Source organism: Psammomys obesus, unplaced genomic scaffold (genome assembly GCF_907164565.1).
Source record: "Psammomys obesus unplaced genomic scaffold, mPsaObe1.curated_primary_1811, whole genome shotgun sequence".
NCBI lineage: Eukaryota > Metazoa > Chordata > Mammalia > Rodentia > Muridae > Psammomys > Psammomys obesus.
The window spans coordinates 20,043,763-20,068,062 of NW_026596039.1; the positions used below are offsets into that span (position 1 = coordinate 20,043,763).

Below are 24,300 nucleotides of genomic sequence, written 5' to 3' on the forward strand. Positions count from 1 at the left end.
GTGTGTCTGTGTGTCTGCCACATGTGTGTGCATGCCCACAGAGGCCAGAAGAAGGTGTCAGACCCATGGAGCTATAGCGTACCGGCTGATGACCCGCCTGATGTGAGTGCTCGGATCCGAATTCAGGTCTTCAGCATGCCCCTAACCACTGAGCCATCTCATCAATCTCCACATTTGTACCTTTTTATTATAGATTTCATATGTTTTATGATGGTAAATGATGAATTAATCAATTATCCATGTTCATTTTATGTATACATAATATACCAAACTTTTCTATATAATTTTTCCCTAAGTTTATAGTTAGCCCACACATTTTTCCAAATCTCCCCCCCCCAAAAAATTCTTCATATGCTCACACCCCGGACCTTCAGGGGCACCTAGAATTGCTGCGGTAACTGCTAAGCTGTGGTGGCCTGAGTAGGAAGGGCCTCCAGCTACAGCATTTGCCCTGGTCCCATTGGTGCTGCGGGAAGGGTTAGGCGCTCCAGCCTTGCCGAGGACATGCCCCAGCCCAGGAACAGGAACAGGCCCTGAGGTTTAAAAAGCCTTGCCTGCTTCCGGTCTGCTCTCTTTATTTTGTGCTTACAGTCAAGACATAAGCTCCCAGCTTCCTGCTCCTACCACACCAGCCATCGGCTGCCACGCTGTCCCCACCATTACAAGCTCTAGCTTTCTGGAACCATGAGCCCAAATAAATCCTTTCTTATATAAGTTGGCTTGGTTACACTGCTTTGTCATAGCAATAGAAAAGTAACTAATACAAAAGCTTAAAGAGTACATATCTAAGCATCACATTATCAGAGTTTTAGTGTTTATCTTTAAACTGTTCTCTATATTCAGGTTTGTTTGGAGGTTCTCAGTGACAGCTGACCATACACATAGACCTAGACATGCATACTCGTTTCAGTGATAGTTCAAATGCTCTTCTATCAAGGCTACTTACCATGAAGCCCTTTCCAGTTTTTCTTCTCCCCATTCTGCTCCCTCACTAGCCCTGTGGACTCACTACTCAAGTCTACATCTGAAAGGTAGTCTCACAATGAACAAAGACAGCATGGTGATTGTCAAATTCTCATCTTAATGGACGTTTTGATATTTATATCTGAGTTTAAAATTCAAAACACTGAGATGAAATATAAGTATTAAGATGTAACATATTTGTTTGGTTAAATGAAATTTTTAACTCATGCTCAAAATATCTTTACTAAATTTGAACATTATCTTTAACACTGAATAAATTTATCTCATCCTATAGACCAGGTTGGTCTCAAATGCACAGCAATCCTCCTGCCCTTCCAAGTGCCAAAATTATAGGTATGAGCCACCATGCCCAAAGAAGTGCATTCTTTCAAACCCATTAATAATAAACCCACCAAGATGGCTCAGAGGGTAAGGGAATGAGCCACAAACGTTTGATCCCTGGGGCCGGATAAAAAATGGATGGAGAAATGGAGCGCAGGGGTCCACACCTGGAACCCCAGCTGGGGGAGGCAGAGGCAAGAGGACCCCCAAGATTTTGAAGCCAGCCTGGTGTACAAACCAAGGCCAGGACTGCCAAGGCAGTCCTGTCTCAAAAAAACAAAACAAACAAAAAGAGTGGATGGAGAGAATGGGCTCCACAACTTGTCCTCTGACCTCTACATGCACATCATGGTTGCGCATGTGTGTGTGCACACAGGCGCACAACATACACACACACACATGCACACACACATGCACACACACATGCACACACACACACACACACACACACACACACACTTTTTTAAAAGATTTCTTTATTATGTATACAATGTTCTGCCTGCCAAAAGAGGGCACCAGACCTCATTATAGATGGTTGAGAGCCACCATGTGGTTGCTGGGAATTGAACTCAGGACCTTTGGAAGAGCAGCCAGTGCTCCTAACCTGTGAGCCATCTCTCTAGCTCAATTAGTATGGGTTTTTTATTTGTTTGTTTTGTTTTTTCTTTTTTGAGTCAGGGTTTCTCTACATAGCCTTGGCTGCCCTGGACTCACTTTGCAGACAAGGCTGGTCTCGAACTCACAGACACAAACATGTTTTAAGTTTACTAAAGGCTTTAAAACTAAGAAAAATTGTGGTTTTATGAGTAGTTGACTAAATTGCATCCTTTACAGATATTTATTAAACAATTTGGTTTACTAAAAACAACTCTATTCATCAATACGCAAATAATTATGTAAAATATACCAGCCTGTAACCAGGGGTTACAGTTCAAATAGTTGACAACAAAGCCACTGCTTACATGGTTGTGAAATTGTTACTACCTTATTCTGTAATGTGCACTTTCTATTTATTCAACTAGTGTGATTAGAACAAAAGTAAAAGTCTTCAGCTTGCATAATAAATGAATTTAATTAATTTCATAATCATTCTTGAAAATAATTTTATCCCTTAGGGAAAGAAAGTGTCAAAAATTACCCGTTCTGGGTGTCAAATATTCTAGGTACAATACTGAACACAGTAAATAACCGTCTAGTTTGTAAGAGAAATAGAGCAAATGAAAGAAGACAAGAAAGGACATGAGTGTCAATATGAATAGAAGCTGGGAGGTGGTTCAAGTCTTATTTCCAGAAACCATGTCAAGCGGCTCACAATCACCTGTAATTCCAGCTCCAGGGTACCCAACGCCTCTGGCCTCTGGGAGCACCTGTACGCATATGTACACACACATACACACCCAAACACACTTAAAAATAAAAATAAAAAAGCATGAATAGGGAGTCAAGAGCGGGATCCTCACTGAGAAGATGAGGCCTGAGCAAGTAACTGAAGGTACGAGAGAAGTAGCCAGGTGTCAGAAGAAGGTGCCAAACCGGCCTCAAATCCACAGCAACCCTATTTATTACCCCAGTTTCCCAAGTGCTAGAATTGCGGGGGTAAGCTTGTAATTTTTCACATATCTGCTACAAACCCTCACTTAAAAACTCTATTTAGTAAGTTCATACAGTTTTAAAATGTCGAATTTAAGAACGTCTAAGTAGTTCAGGAAAAAATAATGGTAGCTGGACTCTAGCCTGTGGTTTTCCCTTTCCCAATGCAATCCAAATACCAATTACCTTCCTGGAGTGTGATTAAGATCAGCATCCAAGTGGTTCTAAAGAGTGGGCGGAGGCCTCAGGGGCCAGATAAAAGAGTAGGCAAAATGTTTTCCCCTCCAGCAGGGAGGTCCTGAAACTCTGAGCAAGCAGCCCTGGGGAGGGGCAGCATTGCAGGGCCCAGGTTAAGCCTTTCCCTAAAGAACAGACACTGGACAGTGTGCTCTGAAGCTCACTGCCTCCCTGGCTCCAGCCAGGACTCCCTACTCCTCTGCAGGATGATAAACCCCATTATTTTTGTACAATTAATATATGGGGGGGGGACCCAAATAAGGACAACCTGGAGGAGTAAAACTGTTCAAGGAGACTGACAGCCTGAACAAAAGTAACAATTACTAATAATATTTAAGTAGAGTCGTGGATTTAGAGTTATGTTTTATGAAAAACATTCCATAGGCAACTGAACACTACAGAGGCCAAATTAATAGTCAAAAAGCGAGAACTACTTAGAATTGCAGGGGGAAATAGAAAGAAGAAGACATCAAAAGTGCCAGTATAAGATACCGGCGACAAAGACTCAGAGTCAGGAGAAGAAATGTGGATGACAGGGGTGGAAAACAGACCAAGCGAAGGCACCAGCTAAACAGAAGAAGTATTCCAGAGAGACATAAGACTGGATGAAGACAGAAAGGGATCAAGTTCCAGACTTCAAAGGAGTAGCAGAAACAAAAGAAAACACCAAGAACTGGACACAGCCAGGTGGAATTCCTAAGTTCCAGGTAGAGAGAAACAGAGTCAAAGCTCCCATCTAAATACACAAGGCAGTGCTTCAGGATTCTAGGGAACTGAGGGGTGTGTGTGTGTGTGTGTGTGTGTGTGTGTGTGTGTGTGTGTGTGTGTGTGTGTGTTTGTGTGCGTATGTGTGCACGCGCGCGTTTAAGTGCCAAATTAAAAGGAAGAATCAAGCACCGACTCCACTTTTGCTATGTAATTTAAAAATGGGGTTATTTGAGGCAAATGTGAGGATTGGGCGGGGCACAGAGCAGTTAAAGAAATAAAATTAGAACAATAAATCACTATTTTACAAATCCTAATTTATGTATGTAGGCTTCATACATCAAGAGCAACAACAGAAAGAGAAAATTAGATGCAACATCCTCCTAGCAAAGGAAAAGCACTGTAAGCTGGTCCCAGTGCGATCAGCTTGATTTTACTTGACCTCCAGATGCTTCCACTAATCCACAGAAAGAGTGCAAGCGATCAGATGTAACTGCACCAGAGCTGCCCTGTTGCTCAAGGTTTTGTTCAGGGTCTTTTGTGCTTACATGATAAACTTTATTTTATTTATTTATTTTTTAAGTTCTGTGAAAAATGACTTCAGTATTTTGATGGTGACTACATTGAATCTGTAGATCACCTTGAATAATATGGCATTTTTACTATATTAATTCTGCTTATTCTATCTTTTGTACTTTAAATTTTTTTATAGTGTTTTATAGTTTTTATTAAAAAAGCTTAGGTTTAGAAATTCCACTATTTCTTGAGGTAACTGTGAATAAGATTGTGTTCCTGATTTCTTTCTCAGCAGGTTTGTTGCTGGTAAGGCTACTGGCTTCCTGTGTGTCAACTCTGTGTCTGGCTACGTTGCAATATTTGCTTATCAGGTCTAAAATCCTTCTGGTATAGTCTTTAGGTTTTCCTAAGGATTGAATAATGTCATTGGCCACCAAACTATTTTTTATACCTGTGATTATATTTAAGATTATTTAGAATAAAAACCATTACATGAGCAATAGACAGGTTTGTAAAATACCTTATTTCTGACTCTTTGGAAATACTTTTAATGGCTAATAATTTAGCATTTTATTAGAATGTTCAAGTTAACACAATATAGAAAGCTCGAAGAAGATGCTCAATGATCAAGCCATAACAAAAAATATTTATTGTAAGGTGTTGAGAGAACAGAGATTACTTTACTATCAATATGAAACCATATGCTGAGAATTGAGTGCCCAACAGAAGCGTATGTATGTTACATAGTCAGAGAACAGCTTAAATCCTGACTAATACAGATTCTTCATAATTCAATGTCTACATTGATGCAATCTTCCCAAGAGAAGTAGAAAATGAAGTAGAAAAAAGTCAAAAGAACTATCATTTTTTTAAATTTCCAAATGAACTTATTTTAAGTTATATATACTTGAAGGATGAAATAAATTAATCTTCAGATTGTGATGAACTAAATTATGTTCCTGTTTAAAGACTTGTTTTCTGCTTTTAAGATCTCTCAAAAATGTCACAGCTTTGCATGTTGGTCCAAACTGCTGATTTATACATTATGAAACACAACCCTGCGCAAACATGCTGGTAGACTACCAGCTGCCTCCCCCCTGGCTGCTGGTCGCTAAAGAGTCTCCTAAATCATTTCTACAGAGCTCTAGAGTGTAGCAGGCTAACAAGCATGGTCTTGCGACATGCTAAACTGTATAATTTGGCTTTTTATTGCACAGGAATACAATTTTAACAATAAAAATCAAGGATAAGAACAGTAACTTCAAGACCTCCCTCATGCACCCCTAAAATTAATGATAAAATTAATGATATACTTTTTCTTTTTGAACTTACAAAATAAATAAAGTATACCATGCATGAGACATAATTCTGTCTTTTGCCACATACTCCTAAGGATAAGATCACTGGTCATGAAAGTATCCAGGTCTCTAAGCTTGGACTTTGGAGTTAACTCAAGAAGTTACAGAGTCAGGAATTCAAGGTCATCTCTGGCTACCCGGTAGGTCTGAGCTATATGACCCTAACAATAACAAAAATAAAAAAACTTGAAGCTTCCTCAGACTGGCTGTGGCAACAGTTCAGCAGGTACAGCGACTGCCGTGCAAGCATGGAGACCAGAGTTCAGATCCCCAGAACCCACGCTAAAGCTGAGTATGCAAGACAATGCCCCAGAGCCCAGGAGGGGCGGACAGGGGATCACCAAAGCAGGCTGGTCAGCTGCAGGAGCGGAGTTGGCAGGCTCATAGCAGGAGACCCTGCCTCAGGACACGGCAAGTCTTCCTTGATCCCTCGGTGGCGGTACATACATCCATGAGCACATGCCACAAATAAAAATCTGCACAGAACAACAAAGCCCACAAAAGCAGGTACAGGGTTGCACGCCTGTAATCACAACACTTGGAAACACTTGGGAGGCAGGAGGATCAGGAGTTAGAGGCCAGCTTGTATTAGGTAATGAGACTCTGTCTCAGAAAAAAAAAAAAAAAAAAAAAAAACATTAACAACACCAATTAGACTATACAGCGAGCGGCCCTTCCCACTGGCACACTTAGGTTTTGGTAACTCTCACATTCTCCTTTTGCGTCTTCTATCCACTCACAAAGCCAGGAAGCACCTAACAGCTCCAACAGCCAAAGCATGTTTCTAATGGGAGTTAAAGTCTCAGCAGCAGGGTGTCACTGGGGAGCTGAGGAGGCCTCTGGCGCCCACATCATCAGGCAGCTGGGCTCAGCTGGCCAGCCCTCTCACTGCTGCAGCCTTAGACATCTCTAACAGAGTCTTACAGTGTCTGGAAATAGTGGGGCGGGAAAAAAATCCTAAAAATTGATGGAATTTTAGTATTTGTGAGCCTCACTCTAAACTGTAACTTCCTAAGACTCCTTAACCACTAAGCTACAAACACATGCCACAAACACCCTTCTTCACTGTATCTGTCCAGATGAATTCCACCTTAAATCATTCCACCTTAAATCATGTTGTGCAAACAAGCCATGGCCTCCATGGAAACTATGTCTGCTGTACAAAATTAAACTTTTGTTTCTGAAAAAAAGAGAACAGAGTCTGACCCCAAGGTAGAAATATGTATTTATAAACTAGATTGTTTTGGAACAAGGATAACATCACTTACAAGTTTCTTTTTCAAAGTCTGAGGCAACCTATACTGTGTGGACCATATGACCCAAGTAAACATCCCTGTGAGTAGGAAGCACTTCTGTGTCGGCCAGTATGTGCGAGAGCACACTGCAGACACTGATATGCCTCCAAAACTCCAGAGCTGCATTTCTCCCTCACTCCCCGCCCGTCCTTTCTGCTCTCCCTCTCTATCGCACACTGCCTGACACTCTTACTACAGTACCAGCTGTGTGCCAAAGGAAAAAGCAAGGCCGATTGTGCACTGGCTCTTTAAGCTTCTGCCCATGACATGTGTCAGCTAGGTTCACATCTCACTGCCCCAAACCAGTCACATACCAGGCACGTGTAATGGCACACACGCCAGGTGAAAGCATAGCACACTTAGACAGCAGCAGCAACTACCGCTTTGTTTATTTATTTAGGCTTTTTGAGAAAGGGTTTTTCTGTGTAACTGTAGCTATCCTGGAGTTCATTCTGTAGACCAGGCTGGTTTTGAACTCACAGAGACCACAGAGATGCCTCTGTCTCTGCTGGGATTAAAGGTGTGTGCCACCACACTACTGCCTGGCTACAAGTACCACTTAATAAAAGACATTATTAGAGTCAGGTGGATGGAGAATCAAATGTCAGCCTTACCCTTAGAAGAAAACTTAATGTTCCCGTCTATAAAATAGAGATAATAGGAACTACCTTACAGTCTTTTGCATAGCTTGTTAAACTGTGGGTCATGGCCCCATAACAGAGTATAAAGGTTGCGAAGTCTAAAAGAGTAAACTGTTTCTGATCACCCGCAACATGGTGAATCTGACATTCTGGGAAGTTCTGGCAGCACTTACCCGTGTTGCACATCGGGACTTCCCTGCACCGTTATGACTGAACCCACAACACGTACACTTTGCCCTCCATATACTTATGCCACGCACCAATGAACGGCACTTGAACCACTCTGGCTAGGGTTTGAGCCTGCTATATGCTATGAACTGCAGTGTGTTTACTGTGGGTCTGAAGTCTCCGGTTCTTATAGATAGCATGATTTAGTAGTGGGACACGGTTACTCTTAGTATTTTTTGCTGTCAGTCCTCAACATGCGAGTATCAAATCAGTGTACCTCTAGATTATACCGTGTTAGAATGTTTCATGTTTTTAAATTGCTGTGTGATGGGAAGGCAGAAGCAGGTGGACCTACGTGAGTTAAAGGCTAGCCTGGTCTACACGGCGAGTTCCAGAGCAACCGGGGCTACAAAGAGAGGCCGTGAGGTGGTTTGAATGGGAATGGCCCCCGTAGGCCAATATTTGGATGTTTGGCACCCAGTTGGTGGACTGTTCAGGAAGGATTAGGAGGGCTGGCCTTGTTAGCAGAGGTGTTTCACTGCGGAGGGGCTCTGAGGTTGTAAACCCTCCACCAGACCCACTGTCGTTCTTTCTGCTGCTATCTTGTGGATCAGACGTAAGCTCTCAAGTGCTCTAGCACCATGCTTGCCTACAGGACACCATGCTTCTCACCGTGATGATCACTCTGAGACTGTAAGGAAGGTCCCAATTAGATGTTTTCTTTTGTAAGTTGCCTTGGTCATGATGTCTCAACATAGCACTAAAACAGTAATCAGAACAGAGCCTGTCTTAAAAGTCCAAAAAAGAAAAAAAAATGCTGTTTGAGGGGCTAGAGAGATGGCTCCCAGCAGCCATGTCAGGCAGTTCACAACCGCCTGTGACAGCAGCTGCACAGGGAGCCAATGCTCTGACATCTGGCACCCACCGGCACCTGCACTTACTTGCACAAACCCACATGCAGGCATGTGCACATAGATGTAACTTAAGGTAATTGTTGACGGAGGGCTAGAAAGGTGGCTTAGCAAGTAAGAGCACTGGCTGCTCTTATAAAGGACCTGGGTTTGATTCCCAGCACCCACATGGAGCTCCAGCCTTCTGTAACTCCAGTTCCAGGGAATCTGATGCCCCTTTGGCCTCCATGGGCACTGCAGACACATGGTACACACACACACACACACACACACACACGTACATTAGATAGATAGATAGATAGATAGATAGATAGATAGATAGATAGATAGATAGATATAATGTGATGTTTGAGTGGTTGGCTTGGTTTCATAAAAACTGTTAAAGAAAAAGTTCACTAATGAATTTTGGCTTGGAATTAGAACAAAATTCCCAACAAGTTTTGCAATAGCTTTAAACATGCTTTTGACATTCTGTGCTACTTACTGATACGAAAAGCTTTCTCATCACTGATAATTATAAAATCAAAACCAACCCTGAAAAACACCGACAATACTCTAATTCTACAACTTAAAAATCTGCTAACACTTACTTCTATGTGTAAAATTAAACAAGTACAGCCAAAGAGCTGTTTCAAAAATAAATGATTTATGATTTATTATCAGTAAATACTGAATTTCTGTATTTATTTTATATACATATACACCCAATGTTGCATAAAAATTACTTGGGCACAAAGGGTTGGGAATAGAAAAGGCTTAGGAAAGCCTGCTTATAGACTTTAAATGGTAATTGAGGTCAGTCACTCAGCAGAATGCTTGGCTTTCATTTACCCATTCAGTAAAACTTTATGGGACATCAGCCAGGCATCATGTCAGGAATAAACATACAGTATTTACACACAAAGTAACAGTTAATTTTGTTACTTCTACTAATCCATTTTCTGTTGTATAATGAAATTCCTGAGACTGGGTGCTTTATAAACAGGTTCATTTAGCTCCTGGTTTTGGAGGCTTAATATTAAGTGGCTCCGTATGTCTGGGCTCTTATGAGGTTCCCCTGTTCTAACACAGTGTGGAAGCAGAAGGGAAACACGGCTGTTTCCTAAGAGCAGTGAAACCTTCACAGTAGTTCTACATCTTCAGGAGAAAAGATAGAAGCAAGGGAAGCAGCAGTAGAAGCAGGGTAAGGTCATCACGTTAGAGTCTATACTTCCTGTGTCAACCTTTGGTAAGCTATTTAATTAGTCAGGCTTCAACTTCTTGTCTATACACATAGACCCAAAGAATTGTTTCAGTCAAAACAAGCCACAGGACCACACACATAACATAGAACAGTAACATTTAATGACAAGGTCTAACTCTCCACTCTGATGTTAGTATAACAACAAAATTGTCTAATGCTGTGGTACTGCTGAGGGTCATATGGCTATTTAAGACTGTGTGAGGCCAGGCATGGTGGAGTACCTCTGTAATCACAGCCCTGGAAAAGCAGAAGCAGGAGCATTGACATCACCCACCCCCATGTGGTCAGACCTGTCTCAACAACAAAAAGACTGAGTGAATCCCAAGGACACTTCATCACGACTCCCGACTCCCGGTGCCTAGCTGAATGCTAAGAACCCAGCAAACAATAGGTGGTAAGTGGATGGCCTGCAAGTGGAGAAAGGCAAAATGGAAGGGACCCAAAAGGCCCACTGTGGGCTTCCTTCTCAGGCTAGCATGAAGTAACAGGGGTCAAATTTACTCTCCTGCCTAGAACAACTCAAACACTGAGTAATTTAGAGTATCCATTTTCAAGTTATTGGGTACAAGAAATGAAGGATAGGATTTCTGAGAAACTTCAAGAAATGAAGTGAGCTCTCCTACTACTGCCCCAGAGACTTGTAAAATGAAGGTAAAAAGAAGTTAGAAAAACACAAATTATAAATAATATAGACAACAACAATGTCTCTCACTGCTTGGAGAATTTCCATAGTAAAATGATAAAACGAAAACAAAAACAAAACCGACCCAAGCAGGGTATGGGGAGGGCTCCTGAGTTTAAGAGATGGGGCTGGATGTCCAAGGAGGTCAGAGAGGCAAAAACACAAGAGACAGACTACCAGAGGGGCACACCCAGAGTGAACACCAGTCACTCCCAAAGCCTGTCTTCAGGGTGGCTCTGCTCAGCACACACGGCTGGGAAGGAACCACATCCAAGCACTGAAGGAAGCCTTGTCTAGACCCACACAGAACAGCCAGGGTAGAAGACACTTTATTTCTGGGGCAGTGAGTAGTGTTCACTCAAGAATTTTCCCTCAGCAGTTGCGGGGGCTCGGGGGAGGGGGTAGTCCGAAACCAAATGTTTTGCTGATCTCCATATGGTTTAAAAACAGACTTGAAAAGATGCAACTATTTTCAAGTAACTTATCCTGTGTGTGTGTTGGGCGGGGGTGGTGGATGAAAATTGGCCCCGCAGGCTCATAGGAAGTGGCACTCTTAGGGGGTGTGGCCTTGTGGGAGGAAGTGTGCTACGGGGGGGGGGGGCACTTGAGGTTTCAGAAACTCAAGCCAGGCCTAGTGGCTCGGTGTGTCTTCCTGCCGCCTATGGTTCCAGAGGCAGAGCTCTCAGCTGCCTCTCCAGCAGTCTACCGGCAGGCCGCTGCGCTTCCAGCCGTGACAACGGACTAAAGCTCTGAACTGTGAGCCAGCAACAGCTAAATGTTTCCCTTTGTGCGAGCCGCGGTGGTCACGGTGTCTCTTCACAGCAGTAGAAGCCCTAACTGAGATGGGGGGTAGGGAGCTACAGTATTTATAGGAACAAAAAAAATTTTCCTGGACCCAAGTTAAAATTCACAATAAATTATTCACTAAAAAATTAGCCAGCATACAAAGTAGAACTGCTATTTTGCAATTTTTTAAAAAAATAATTTTCTTGAAATTTTACTGAAAATTAAATTGTCCGTAAGACATGAACAAAATCATCTTAATCCTTTTCACCTTGTACACTAATTTGAAGACTCCTGAAATACTAACATTTCTAAGGCAAGCAGCACTGTAATTAAAAGCACGAGCTTTAGAGACAAGAAAACTAGAGACTAAATTACTCCCAACTTCTCTCTAAAACCTTCGAAAAGCCACAGAGCAGCTCTCAGTTTCAGCAGATTCATCCATAAAATGGAAACAATATTTGCTTGTTAGGGCTGCTGTCATAACTGTCCCCAAGTAGAGCCAGGCATATGCTGTAAGCCTTTGATCCCAGCACTTGGGAAGCAGAGACAGGCAGAACTCTGTGAGTGCAAGGCCAATCTGGTCTATACACCAAATACACAGTGAGACCCTTTATCAAAAAAAGAAAAAAGTAGCCATGCTACTATTCAGCCAAACATTACCAAGGATTTATCACAAGGCGCAGAGCACAAAGGCACGGGTCATAAGGAAGATAAAGGTCCTCAAAGCATACTCTACAATGAACCCACGCTAAAAGCTCATCTCAAGTGCAACTTCATACTCCATTTCTTAATTTCTAAGCAGGACAATTACTTTAAGGTCTTCCTACAAAAATTAAAGGATCATTCTTTTTCTCTGGAAAAAAAAAATCTAAGAAGTTGTCAGGTTCAACCAATTAAGGCATGTCTGAGAAATATTTAAAAGCTGAAAAGCATGATAAAAATCTTAATTTAAAAGCAACCTCTAATTAACATCACCTTTCAAAATTCCCAAATTAACAGACTAAATTATATACAGACATAAAATGGACCAATCTGTTATGATAATTTCTGTCAGGAAGGCTGGGCCAATAGATATAAGGAACCAAAATCAAGTTCAAGTTTGTATTTCACTTGCTCATTCCACTTAGGTGATGACAGATAGCTTAAATATTAACCTTGTTGATAAAAGTTTGCCTACTAGTCATACCTCTGTAAATTCATTTTAATTGTACCCTTTACTCAAGGTCTTCCAAACCCATCCTCTCAAAGCACAGGCCCCTATGGCGACAGAATTTCATTTCCCATAACAATCTATTCCGATTAAGGAAGAATTTGCATTTTAACAAAATCCCTGCAGGACAACTATGCACACAGAAGCCGGAGTAGGACGGCTGTAAACTGCGGTGAGTTTGGGCTTTTATTTTGTTTTGTTTTTCACTGTTACAAGAAGTTTACTCCAAAGTGTGCGGCATGTAATAACAATTCGGAGAAGTAAGTAGAATCAGCAGTTTGACATTTTCTGTCCACAGTAATCTATGTTGACGTCACCTAACTTGACCCGACCTCTCAACAGGAATTTCTAGTCTGAGGAGTCTCATTGGTCACCTTTCTCTTGGATGGACAGTTCTATCAGCATGTGGCCACTGTGGTAAGCATCTCTGGGGCAAAACATCTACACATACAGAACCAAGAGAGCAGGTCTCTCCGTAATGGGGGGAGGTGAATTCCAAAAAAAAAAAATCAAAATGGGTTTATGCACATTTGAATTTGAAACATTCCATATGGAAAAAAGATACCTACCAGAATGACCTTGTTATAATAAATCTCTGTGTTTCACCTAACAGATAGTTTTATTATAGGTACAAGTGTTCTTTAAAAAAAATTCTCATGGGACTTGAAGAATACAGTATTATTATTACTGTCGTACACTAGTCACAGTGCCTATGAAACAGAACAAATCTCATTTCTCTTTCATTTAGAAGAAATGAATGACAGACCCAGGTTGACACAGACCACAGCAGGCAGGATGGCTGGGCACAGATTCAAAGCAAGGTACAAATGTCCAGTTTTAAAAGGCCCTGCAAACGCCAACCTCATCTCTTGTCACTACAGCCATGGTGTTATGGCAAACATTTGAAAAATGCTGAAAAGTGCTGCTCCTTATAAGCACTTATGAAGAGCTTTGCAAAGAGCAAATAAAAAATTGTAATAGTAGTTGACATCTTAAAATGTTCAAAATGCCCATGCGCTGGTTTGCAATATAAGAGCTCCCTGGCTGAATCTGAGCCAATGCAGCCAATATGGAGAAAAGGGTTGAAAGGGATTAAAGAACTGTTGGGGAAATTACCAAGGAGCCCACTGGAGCGTCCGTGGAGGTTAAACATGCCCTTGACACTCCTGGCCTGTATGAGATTCAATTGCAGACCTGTCCTCCTTGCACTCAACTCCTCCTCAGTCCATTTTGCATTTTTGGTCTCTATCGTCTTACAGGATACACAGTTCCACAAGAGCACAAGGTATTTAATGATTTTTTTTTAATGGACCTAAATATACTGATTTCAAGTTTTAGAGCACCCTTACTCTAACATCCCAGAATGCCATGAATAATTCACGATGCCCTATTTCCATTCACATTCCCAGCCAAGGCTCTCAAAACTGCACTAGCCTGTATTTATTCACCTATCAGTCACTTTTCAATCCACCTCTGTCTGCCTTCTGCACCCTTCACTCACTCCAACTCCTCTTCGCAATGACCATGAATAACTTCATCGTTTTCCTTTACTCGACAGCATCATTCAACAAAGTTAAGCAAGCACTCTGTCCCTCTTGAGAACTCTCTTCTGGCACTAGCAGACCTTCACTCTCCTAGGCACTTTGTAACCCTCTGGCCTTGTCAATCTGGGAGGTTCTGACACCTCTATCTCCACTAACCTCTTGACTGTATCACCTTCCTGATGCTGACTCACACCTTCACGACGTCTCCAGCCCAGGTCGGCCTTTTCAGTCCAGGAGAGTACACTCGGCTGAGTACAGCTGGCATTTCATCATGCACAGTAAACTGAAAACGCCCGAATCTGACACCTCAGATCTGTTTTTCCTCTTGCGCCTCCGGTTCTCCTGCCAGAACTCGAATCCCTTCACCCTCACCACTCACATTCAATCAATCCCCAAGCCCTTTCATTTCCATCCTCCAAATGATATGTCCCATTTCCCCATCTTTACTGTCACCGCCCCCTCAGGCCTGAGGTGTCATTATCTTTTGTCTTCCTGAATTCACTGACACAGTCCTCTAATTCCATCTACAAAGACGGAGTGATTTGTCAAAGAAGAAAATGATTAAAACCCTTCCTGTGGCTGCCCCTGTGGGCTTCTAAAATAATATTCACAAGACACCTGTCTTCCTTTCCAGACATCCTCACTGTCACTCCCTTGGCTCCCTAAGCACCAACCTTTTGGCATCTTTCTGTGTATTAGGCCTGCTAAGGTCTTCTCAGTTATGGAGACTTTCACATGTTAAACCTTCACTTCTCTTTTTTTATCTTACCCACAGCTATCCAAAAGCCCATAAACAACACAGTGTACATGTTCACTATGAAGTTAGATTGTTATTTTTATTCCTGTTTTGTCTCTGCCATACTTATTTGAATATAACATTAAGATATTATTTCTATTTTGTGATAAATAATGTTCAGAGAAACTAGCTTAACCAAAAACATGGAAATTCGGCTGGATTTTAGGGGCTGGCCATGTAGCTCAGTGGTAAAGTGCATGCTTAGCACACAGAGCCCATGGTCCAATCCCCGGCACCCAAATAAAAACAGCTAGAATCTAATTTTAGTTTTGTGTCGCCTGACTACCAAAAAGCATGACAATTTAGCTATGGATGACTTGATCCTTGCCACAATTGACATAGGTGTCTGGATAAATAATATGCCCTCAGTAAACAAGGTCTAGCGATACAACTCAGAGATGGGGCACTTAGATCCCCACAAGAAAGCAAACAGAACCATTCATGAGAGCACGAATCATTTATGCCGCGCTCCATGCTAAATCTCTAGCACTCTAACCTGTGTCTAGCACGCAATCCATGGTCGTTCAATGTTTATCTCACCCTTGCATAATTATTTTGAAAATGAAATGAGTTACAACTGTGCCTCTTGTCCTCTTATTCCTGAGTAAGCGACAACTTACTCAGACGCAAGTTTCCTAAGTTAGCGGTCACCCCCTCGGTCCTCACGGAGGCGTGAGGGTGGGACGCAAACCTCTGTGGCTGCTGGCCAGGTCCTCCCTCCTTCCCTCCCTCCCTGGCGATCTGGCAGCTAGTGGCCCTTCCCACTCTCAGGTCTCACCTTCCAAGTGGGCGAGGACCCTGCGGCAGCTTCCGGGCTAGGCTCAAGCGACTCCCCAGTGTCCAAGAGCATGAAGCGGCCATAGCGCTTCAGAGGCCACTGGGAGACCTCTCCTGGAAGGCCGAGGCCCGAGGCCACAGTCGCCGCCTCAGCCATGCCCGCCTCCTGTCCTGCCAGCCCGCCTCCGCGTGACACCTACGGCAACCGGCTAGCCAATCAGGAGGCGAGGTGGCTCAAGGCCACGCCCCAACCCCTCCTTCCTGCAAGAGGAAGTGGAGGATTCCACTACCGGAAGTGCGGTCTTTGCTGGGTTGGGGTTTTTCGTTGTTGGTTTTTTTGTTTGTTTGTTTGTTTGTTTGGTTTGGTTTTGGTGTTGTTTTGGTTTTGGTGTTGGACGTTGGATACCCAAGAGAGATTATATCGACTCTGCCTGGAAGTGAGGTGATTATGCTTACAATTTGGAAGATTTCAGCGCCAGCAGGGGAGCCTTCACCTTCCCTCAAAGCAGCCCATGTTGTTCTTAAGCACCGCGCCTTGACCTTGAGAGATTTCTCTGACTGACCTCCTCATAACCACCGAATCCTAGGACTAAGCTGGCTCTCTAGGGTGTCTCCAACCTCACAGCAGTCTTGCAGATAATGGCATCTCTTCACATCTTAACTCACATCTACCACAACGTAATGGGCCTTTCAGGAAACGTGGCTACTTTCACATCAACCTGGACATACTCCCTTCCTTTCTTCGCCAGAGAGAAGAGCAGATGGGTAGGGGGCGGCCAAGCAGCAAAAGGTGCGCCTCCACCAAACAGCAAGCAAATGACATTTCTGGGTGATTTATAGCCAGCAAGACATTTCCACATCTGTTAGTTCCTTTATCCTCCCAACAACCTTGTGGTGAGCTAAAGAAACACAATAGGGATTTCTGCCTGACCCCAGAACTGATGGTGGCAAAGTAAGATACGAAAAGCAGACATGATTTATCAATGGACACAGCCTGTGAACTGCGGAGCCAAAGCAGAACTGTGGACCCCACAGTCTCTGTCAAGTCAGAACAATGTATACGGAGAACGGAGGCTGAAGTTATTTTAATTGGGCTGTTTGTGCATTTATTTGTTTATTTGTTTGTTTGTTTCATGTTTTGAGGCAGGACCTTATTCTGTACCTTAAGCGCTCCTCAAACTTATGGTGGGTCTGCCTCAGCCTCCTGAGTGTTGGGATTATAGCCACGAGCCATCAAACCCAGGTCAAAGCAAACCATTTTCAAACTACATTAATGTTTAGAGAATGGTTGGGAAGGTAGTGATTTGTTCGCTACAAAGCATCAGCTATCTGCAGTGTGCAAAAAACTATGCTAGTCAGCAACTGGTTACAGACATGGTTACCCATTTCTTAAAATGCTCATCTAGCCTCAGGGACCTCAGGATCTAATAAGGAAGATGAAGCAAGGTGCAAACAAACTCATTTCTTTGGGTCACGTGCGCAGTGAACAGCAGAGCCACGGAGCAACTATGGGCTCCATGATGCCTCCGTGTGTCAACCCCACTCACCAAAAAAATGTAAGTGTAAGACTAGGCCAAGTCAGGAGCTTGATTGACAACTGACAGGTAACGCTGCGACATCTCAGAGTTTAGAGGAAGTCATAGGTCTACCAGCAGGGAGAGGCAATGGGATTTGACTTAGAGCACGAAGAGGACCGATACCGAGGTGGCAGTGGGGCTGCTAGGAAGTTAAGTCCTGTTGTAAGGACGAGAGGAGTTTGGGGCAAAAGAGCACAGTGGCAGGTGATGAGGGATGTGGACATTTTGCATAAGCAAGAGACACTACCTTAGCTGTGGTCCAGGCAGATAAACCTCTCAGAGGCAAATGAGAGAAATTGAATTAAAGACAAGGGGAAATTGTTACTCACCATTTTGTTCACTTAGTAAAGTTTACTGAAAGGGTCGAGTTTCAGAAACTGTTCCTGAAGGTCCTTAACACCTGGCAGTCCTGTGTTTAATGTGATAGTAAATGGTTAAAGCTTGAATCCCAGGGCTATGGCTTGCCAGCTGTGTGACCTTGGGGAAATCACTCAACCTCTATATAAAATACAGTCATTAAACAACTACCTTACAGGACCACGACAAGATTTACAAAGAGAAAAAGAAAAGCACAGGGGTAAAAGCACACTTGGTAAATTGTAAAGTGTGCACGTGTTGATCCTTTCCGTCTCCAGGGTTGAAGTGACTTTCCGTGGGCCTGCTAACAGGAAGGGGGGATGGGAACAGAAGCTTGACATTGGGTCTCAGGGGCACTCACCTTCCAGGTCCAGGGCGGCAGCTGCTGTCAGACACCCTTCACAGGAGCAGATGGTGCTCACAGTTGGGCCTGTCAGTGCCCAAGGACGCCCAGAATCCTGCTGAGCTCCCACCTGCAAGCTCCCTTCCTAGACAATACACCTGCAGCCAGCTTCTGGGCCGCTGGCATCTGCCAAGAGCAGATCATGCCTGCAGAGGAAGATAGATGAGAATGCCACAGCCTGGTGAATGGAAGCCTGCATAGACTTAGAGTATTCGTGGGAGTCGCTGGAACTCCCAGAGGCTTAGCACGTAGGAGGAGCTTAGATAGGTAGAGTAAGTCCCACCAGGCTTCTACCGTCTTCTACGGCTTGTGCTAGTAGGGGTCAGAACATTGAGCAAACCATCCCATCTTTTTGTTTGTTTGTTTATTGTGGGTTTTTTGTTTTTTTGACAGGGTTTCTCTGTTTATCCTTGGCTGTCCTGGACCATTGTATTTTCTTAACAGCCAAAGTATCTTCTTTTTTAAAGATACAAGTGATGTGTTTATTAAGGTACAGCATTATACAACAAAAAAAGCACAGATATTCAATGTTTAAATAAGTTTGTGTTTTGTGTTGTTTTTGTTTTTGAGATGGGGGTCTTACTGTATAGCCCAGCCTATCTTAGAACTATAGACCAGGTTAGCCTGAAACTCTCTCAGATCTGTCTGTCTTGGAACTGACTACTACTCCCTATGTAAACCAGGCTAGCCCAAAAACTCTCTCAGATCCACCTGTCTCTGCTCCCCGAGTCCTGGGATTAAAGATGTGCACTACCACATCCAGCCAATTAGGTGAGTTTTAACACACATGTAATTCCTGTAACTACCTCAAACAGGATATAAAACACCTCGTAAACTCCTAAATTCCGTTCTCTTCCCAGTTAATGCTTGCCTCATAAACAGCTGGTCTGGTCTCAGTTTTATCACTGCAGCTTATCTTTCCCCAACCAGGACTCCACATACTTGAAAGTGTACATCATGAGCCCATTGTATCTACTATTGTGTTTTTTTTTACCTCTGCCAAAAATGACCTTGAACTCCTAGTCCTACTGCCCTACGTAAGTGTGCCAACACACATATACACACATACATAGGCTCAGTGTTCATGTATCCACGCTCAAGTGGGTGCACACACACGAGCACACATGAATGCATATGCAAAAAAGAAAGTTTTACTTCTCAAGTAAGATAGGGGTAAGTGGCCAGCTCATCTCTGGGATGGTCGGTGTCCACACTAGAGAGTTTTGGCCCAGAGACACGAGGGTACAGGAGGGCATAAGAGGTAAGACACAGCGCATCTTGTACATTGTGGACAGGATGAGATTTTACTCTTACTTTTAGAAGATAATAAGTTATTGATTACGTCCCAGGAAATCTATTTGTCTCTTATCCTCCTCACTCCTCAGCTGGGATAACGCTGAGATTCATGTAATACCCTGTTTCCCAGCATTCCCTAGTGGGATTCAGCCTTAGTTGGTAACGATTCTTTTATATCTAACTCTCTTCTCCCTCCCTCTCAGTGTTTTCTGGGATCATCTCTCAAATAAATTATTTGTACTTGACTCCTTATCCCAGGATCTGCCTCTGAAACAAACGTAAAGGGCAATGAACAAGACCAAGAGAGCTTTGTGTCTACTTTTAATACAGTTGCAGACAAGCAGATAGTACAAGAGATGTTTGGGAAGAATCATCCTCAGATCTGAAGACCCTCCCATGCCTAAGTAACTCACTGTAGCCACAACGAATTTGTGACCTAAAGTACTGAATGACAGGTGACTATGAGCTAACACGTCACCCTGGCGCATGAACTCACGGTGTGTGTGTGTATGTGTGTGTGTGATATAAACAAAACCTGCTCTCCCTTAGACAGGTACCAGTGACAGACCAAAGTCTGAGTTGGTAAACCAACAATTTTCTTGTGCTTTCTTGCAGAGCGTGGGTGAGGGGCTACTTACAGAAACGGAGTGACCCCAAGACAGCCACACCACTGAGAAGGCTCACCCCACGATGGCCGACAGCTTCCCATGGCTGCAGTGATGGGGCCGTCTCTCCAGTTACCTTTCAATAGTCTCTGACCCTAGCATCCCCACACTCCCAGACCACAGGACCAAAGCTGGCTGGGAGGGGTGGGAGGGAGTGACTGGGATAACAGCTGAGGGTTTAACATCCCTTGCTGCTGCTCCTTATATGAAGAGGATCTCAATAATCTACCGGCTCCATTTCCAGAGCTGCCTCCAGAAGGTCACAGCTGCTCTGGTGAAGATAATGGCTAATTTGCTTTGGAGGCTAGCTCTCTACAGCACCCCACCCCCCAGACTGTTACCAGACAGAAAAGTTAAATCCCAGATATTGAAAAAAAATATTTCATTAAGTATCTCTTTAATTCTTTTTATATGTAACTATTTTGCAGGTGACATGTGACACAGTGAGGCACTTGAATTGTTAGGGTCACTGCCCAAAGTGTGCTGCAGAACTGATTGTGGAGGACTACGTATGTGGCTCGGTGGAGGGCTTGCCTAACATGCTCAAAGCCCTGGGTTGGATTCCCCAGCCCTGTAAAAACTTACTGGACATCATGGTGCATGCTGTAATTTCAGCACTCAGCATGGTGGAGGCTGCAGGGTCGGAAGTTCAAGGTTCTGTTTGATTGTGTAGTGAATTTGAGGCCAGCCTAGACCACAGAAGACCTTACTGAAGGAAGAAAGAAAAAGAAAAGGAAGGGAGGGAGGGAAGGAGAGAGAGAAAAAGAGAGAGAGAGAGCGAGAGAGAAAGAAAAAGAAAGAAGGAAAAGAAAGAAAAGAAAGAAAGAAAGAAAGAAAGAAAGAAAGAAAGAAAGAAAGAAAGAGGAACTAGTTTTAGAATCTGATCATGTCTACTTTTAAACAGACTAGGAACGATAGGCACCCCTTCTCCCCAGGATGTTAAGTCGGCAAAGGAAATGATGGCTCAGTGTCCTCAAGTCCCTTGCACTGCAGGATGACAAAGACATCTGCACTTTTGCTCTGCCTGCTGGGTCCCTTGGCTACTGCACACAGTGTCTGAGAGATGCAGAGCACGGTCCATGGCAGTGGGGGGGTTTGAGGAAAACCCCTGTTCTCATCACTATAGGCAGATGATCTGTCTCCATGGGGGGGGGGGGTTCCCATGGAACTTCATACTCATAGCTAGAAAGCAATTATATTCATTTCTACTCTATCCTTCACATACAAAGACCAGCTGTCCTATTGCAGGTAATTGAAGGGACGTCAGTGTGACACAGACAATTCCAGCTTGTACACAGGCTGCAGCTCATTGGCACAACATGCAAAGAGAGTAACACTGACTTTTCCCGTTCACTAAAAGTCCCTAGAATAACAGGCTAGTTAAAAACATGCTTGCCAGCTGGTGAATTTGGGAGCAAGCTTTGCAAAGCTGAGTTAGAACCAGAAAGAAACTGAAAACAACCCCTATAGAAAAACTGCAGACTCACACCTTGAAAAGGAGGACTGTCTTGTTAATACTGAAATCAGAGTTCCTGGCATGGTTTTCTCTTTTATGAAGGGCTGCAAATATTAATATGGAAGAAATGGATGATTTAAATCACTTTGATTGACAAAGGGCTAGCCTGGGGAAAATGGCTAACACCCCTTTCCCTTCCTAATATCCTTCTGTAAAGGAGCAAACAGGGAAGTAGAAATTTAACATCTCAAAAATCTTATCCTGGTAGCTGGTCTAGTTGGGACATTTTTAACTGTGACACTGAACCACATAGGCAAGAGTGTGGACCCCTCTAGAAATCTATTCCAATTTGCTGCATCACTTATTTCGTCCTTGTTTCTTCCTAGGAGAAATCATTTTACCCACCTCTGTAGACTGGGGCGGGAAGGTTTGCAATTCACACCTCAGAGACAGATGAAAGCATCATGAAGAAAAAGCTTTGTGTTGGACAGTGACTCAGCAAAAGCATTCTGAGCTTGGTTGTCATTGTTGAGATAATTTGAATAATTTAGCCCACAGCCACTGATGTTACATTAGGACTGGATGAATGAAGCTTGGGGGTCAGTTTTAGGGGGACCTCTGGGAATGATCAGGGATACTTGCACAGACTGCCTGCAGCAAACATTTTGTATTTGAGAGCATCACAATATACTTTAGAAAGAAAATCCTTCCTTAAGGGAAAATTCTTTATTTTAAATTATATTTGAATTGTTACCTGCACATATCTGCCACATGGCGTGCAATTGGAGGTCAGAGGACAATTTGACCGGTATATTGTAATCTTTAAAATAATCTGCTGAATGGTTTTTATCATAAGAAATAAGAGTTCACCCTTCTGCATGCTGTTTCACAAGTCCTCTCTGCTTCACTGAGGACATGGAATCCCAGAGTTGACAGAGCCTTGGGTCCTGCTTGTGTAGCCTTGCTTGTCCTCACTCAGCCCTGGGTTTGTGACTTCCTGGAAACAGTCATACTCCATACCAGGTCCACACCTTTTAAGGAGGATGTACAGTGTCCTAGAAAGGTCGTACAGAAGAGTTTGCCTGCATGTGTCAGATTTACAGCATGCTTACTGCAATGTTTGGGGGGGGGCGGTTGGTTTTGCTTTTTTTTTTTTTTCTTTTGATAAAGAAATCACTGTTTAAAACAAGCCCTGTGCATGGAACTAGTGTGTCTTAACTACAAAACTATGGTGTATCTTATAGAAAAAAAAATGTGCTGGTTAAACTTCATTCAGGTAAGAATCAGAGTCAAATGAATAAAAACTTTTTTAAACAAGATGTAATTAAACAGAAATACACATGAAACAAGATCATGTATTAACTGGTTGGTGAGTGGCCTTGTTGCAGCCCAGTTCTCCCCTACATTTCTCCCCTTAACAACAGCTCACTGTTCACTGATCCAGGAGGCATGGTGATTGTGCAGAGCAGAATTCCACAGACAGTGTCAATCAATCAGCTCTACAAAGCATTTGTACTTTGTGTACGTTACATTGCAACAAAAAAAAGTTGTGCGTTTGGGACTTGGGAGAAGTATTGGCCTTGCAAGCACAGGAGCCTGAGTTGAAACACCAGCATCCACTCACAAAGCTGTGCATAGTGACACATGCCTTGTGACAGATCTGAGCCAATGCTTTACCATATCGAGATAGGACATAAAAATATGGGGAGCTGAAGACATGGTTCATCAGAAAAGTGATTGCTATGCAAGTTCTAAGAAGCTGAATTTGGATGCCCAGTAGGCACATTCCAAAAACAAAAAACAAAATAAAACAAAAAAACAAAACAAAACCAAACAAACAAAAACCCTCTGGGTTCAGCACTTGTGCCTTTAATCTCACTGTTGGGGAGGAAGAGAAAGAGGATCCTTGGGCCTCACTGGCCAGACAGTCTGACTTAATTGGTGAGCTTCAAGCCAATGAGAGACCATCTCAAATGAAGTAGATGGTACTCCTGAGAATGACGCCCAAGGTTATCCTTTGGCCAATCTATTCATGGGCACAGGAACACACACACACACACACACACACAAATATTCACAAACATACAAAAAATGAGAGAAAAGAAAACACAAAATGTTTTAAAAATACATGTACCAATTTTCCTTGTCATCATTGCATAAACAATATAGTAGCACAACTATTTGCATAACCTTTTCATTGCACTAGGGATGACAAATAACCTAGAAATGGTTCAAAGTGCATGAGAGGATTTGAATATGCAAATGCTTCAGTAGTTTATCTACGGGGCTGAGCATCTGTAGAGTTGGCATCTGCAGGAGTTCTGGCAGCCCCTCATTGGGTAACAGGATGACTGCAATTGAATGCCAGGAAGACCCTGTTTTGAGCTTTGCTTCAGAAGATGCAAGCTAAAAGAAAAAAGGTTCTTACTTTTCACTATTACAGAAGGGAAAAAAGCAGGGAGGAGGACACAAACACACACACACAAAACTCTGTTTTATTATTTTGCTTAGGTTTCTTTATTCCCATGAGTGAGTTATTACCTGAGCTGCTGAGTCATGTCTGCTCCATTTTTATCTTATTTGAAATTGACAAGTTACTTTTCCATGTAAGTAACAACTCAACACTTGTCCACAATGTAGGACACTCCATGTTCCCACATTTCCTTTGACAGTAATGACCTGTGGTGGTTTGAATGAGAGTTAAATGTGGTCACCAGTTCTGAGAACTGTTTGGGAAGGACTGGGAGGTGTGGCCTTGTTGGAGATGTGCTATTAGGAGTGG

The 24,300-nt window shown here is 43.0% G+C and overlaps 1 protein-coding gene across 2 annotated transcripts in view; it reads right to left on the reverse strand.

Annotated features, from left to right (window-relative positions):
* Rec114 (REC114 meiotic recombination protein) overlaps positions 1-15,921 on the reverse strand; it is a 97,310-nt gene extending 81,389 nt beyond the window's left edge. For both annotated transcript variants that reach the window (XM_055621789.1, XM_055621788.1), the window contains exon 1: positions 15,766-15,921. In XM_055621789.1, the coding sequence (XP_055477764.1) occupies positions 15,766-15,921 (156 nt within the window). The remainder of the gene's footprint in view (positions 1-15,765) is intronic.
* Positions 15,922-24,300: the final 8,379 nt, after the last annotated feature.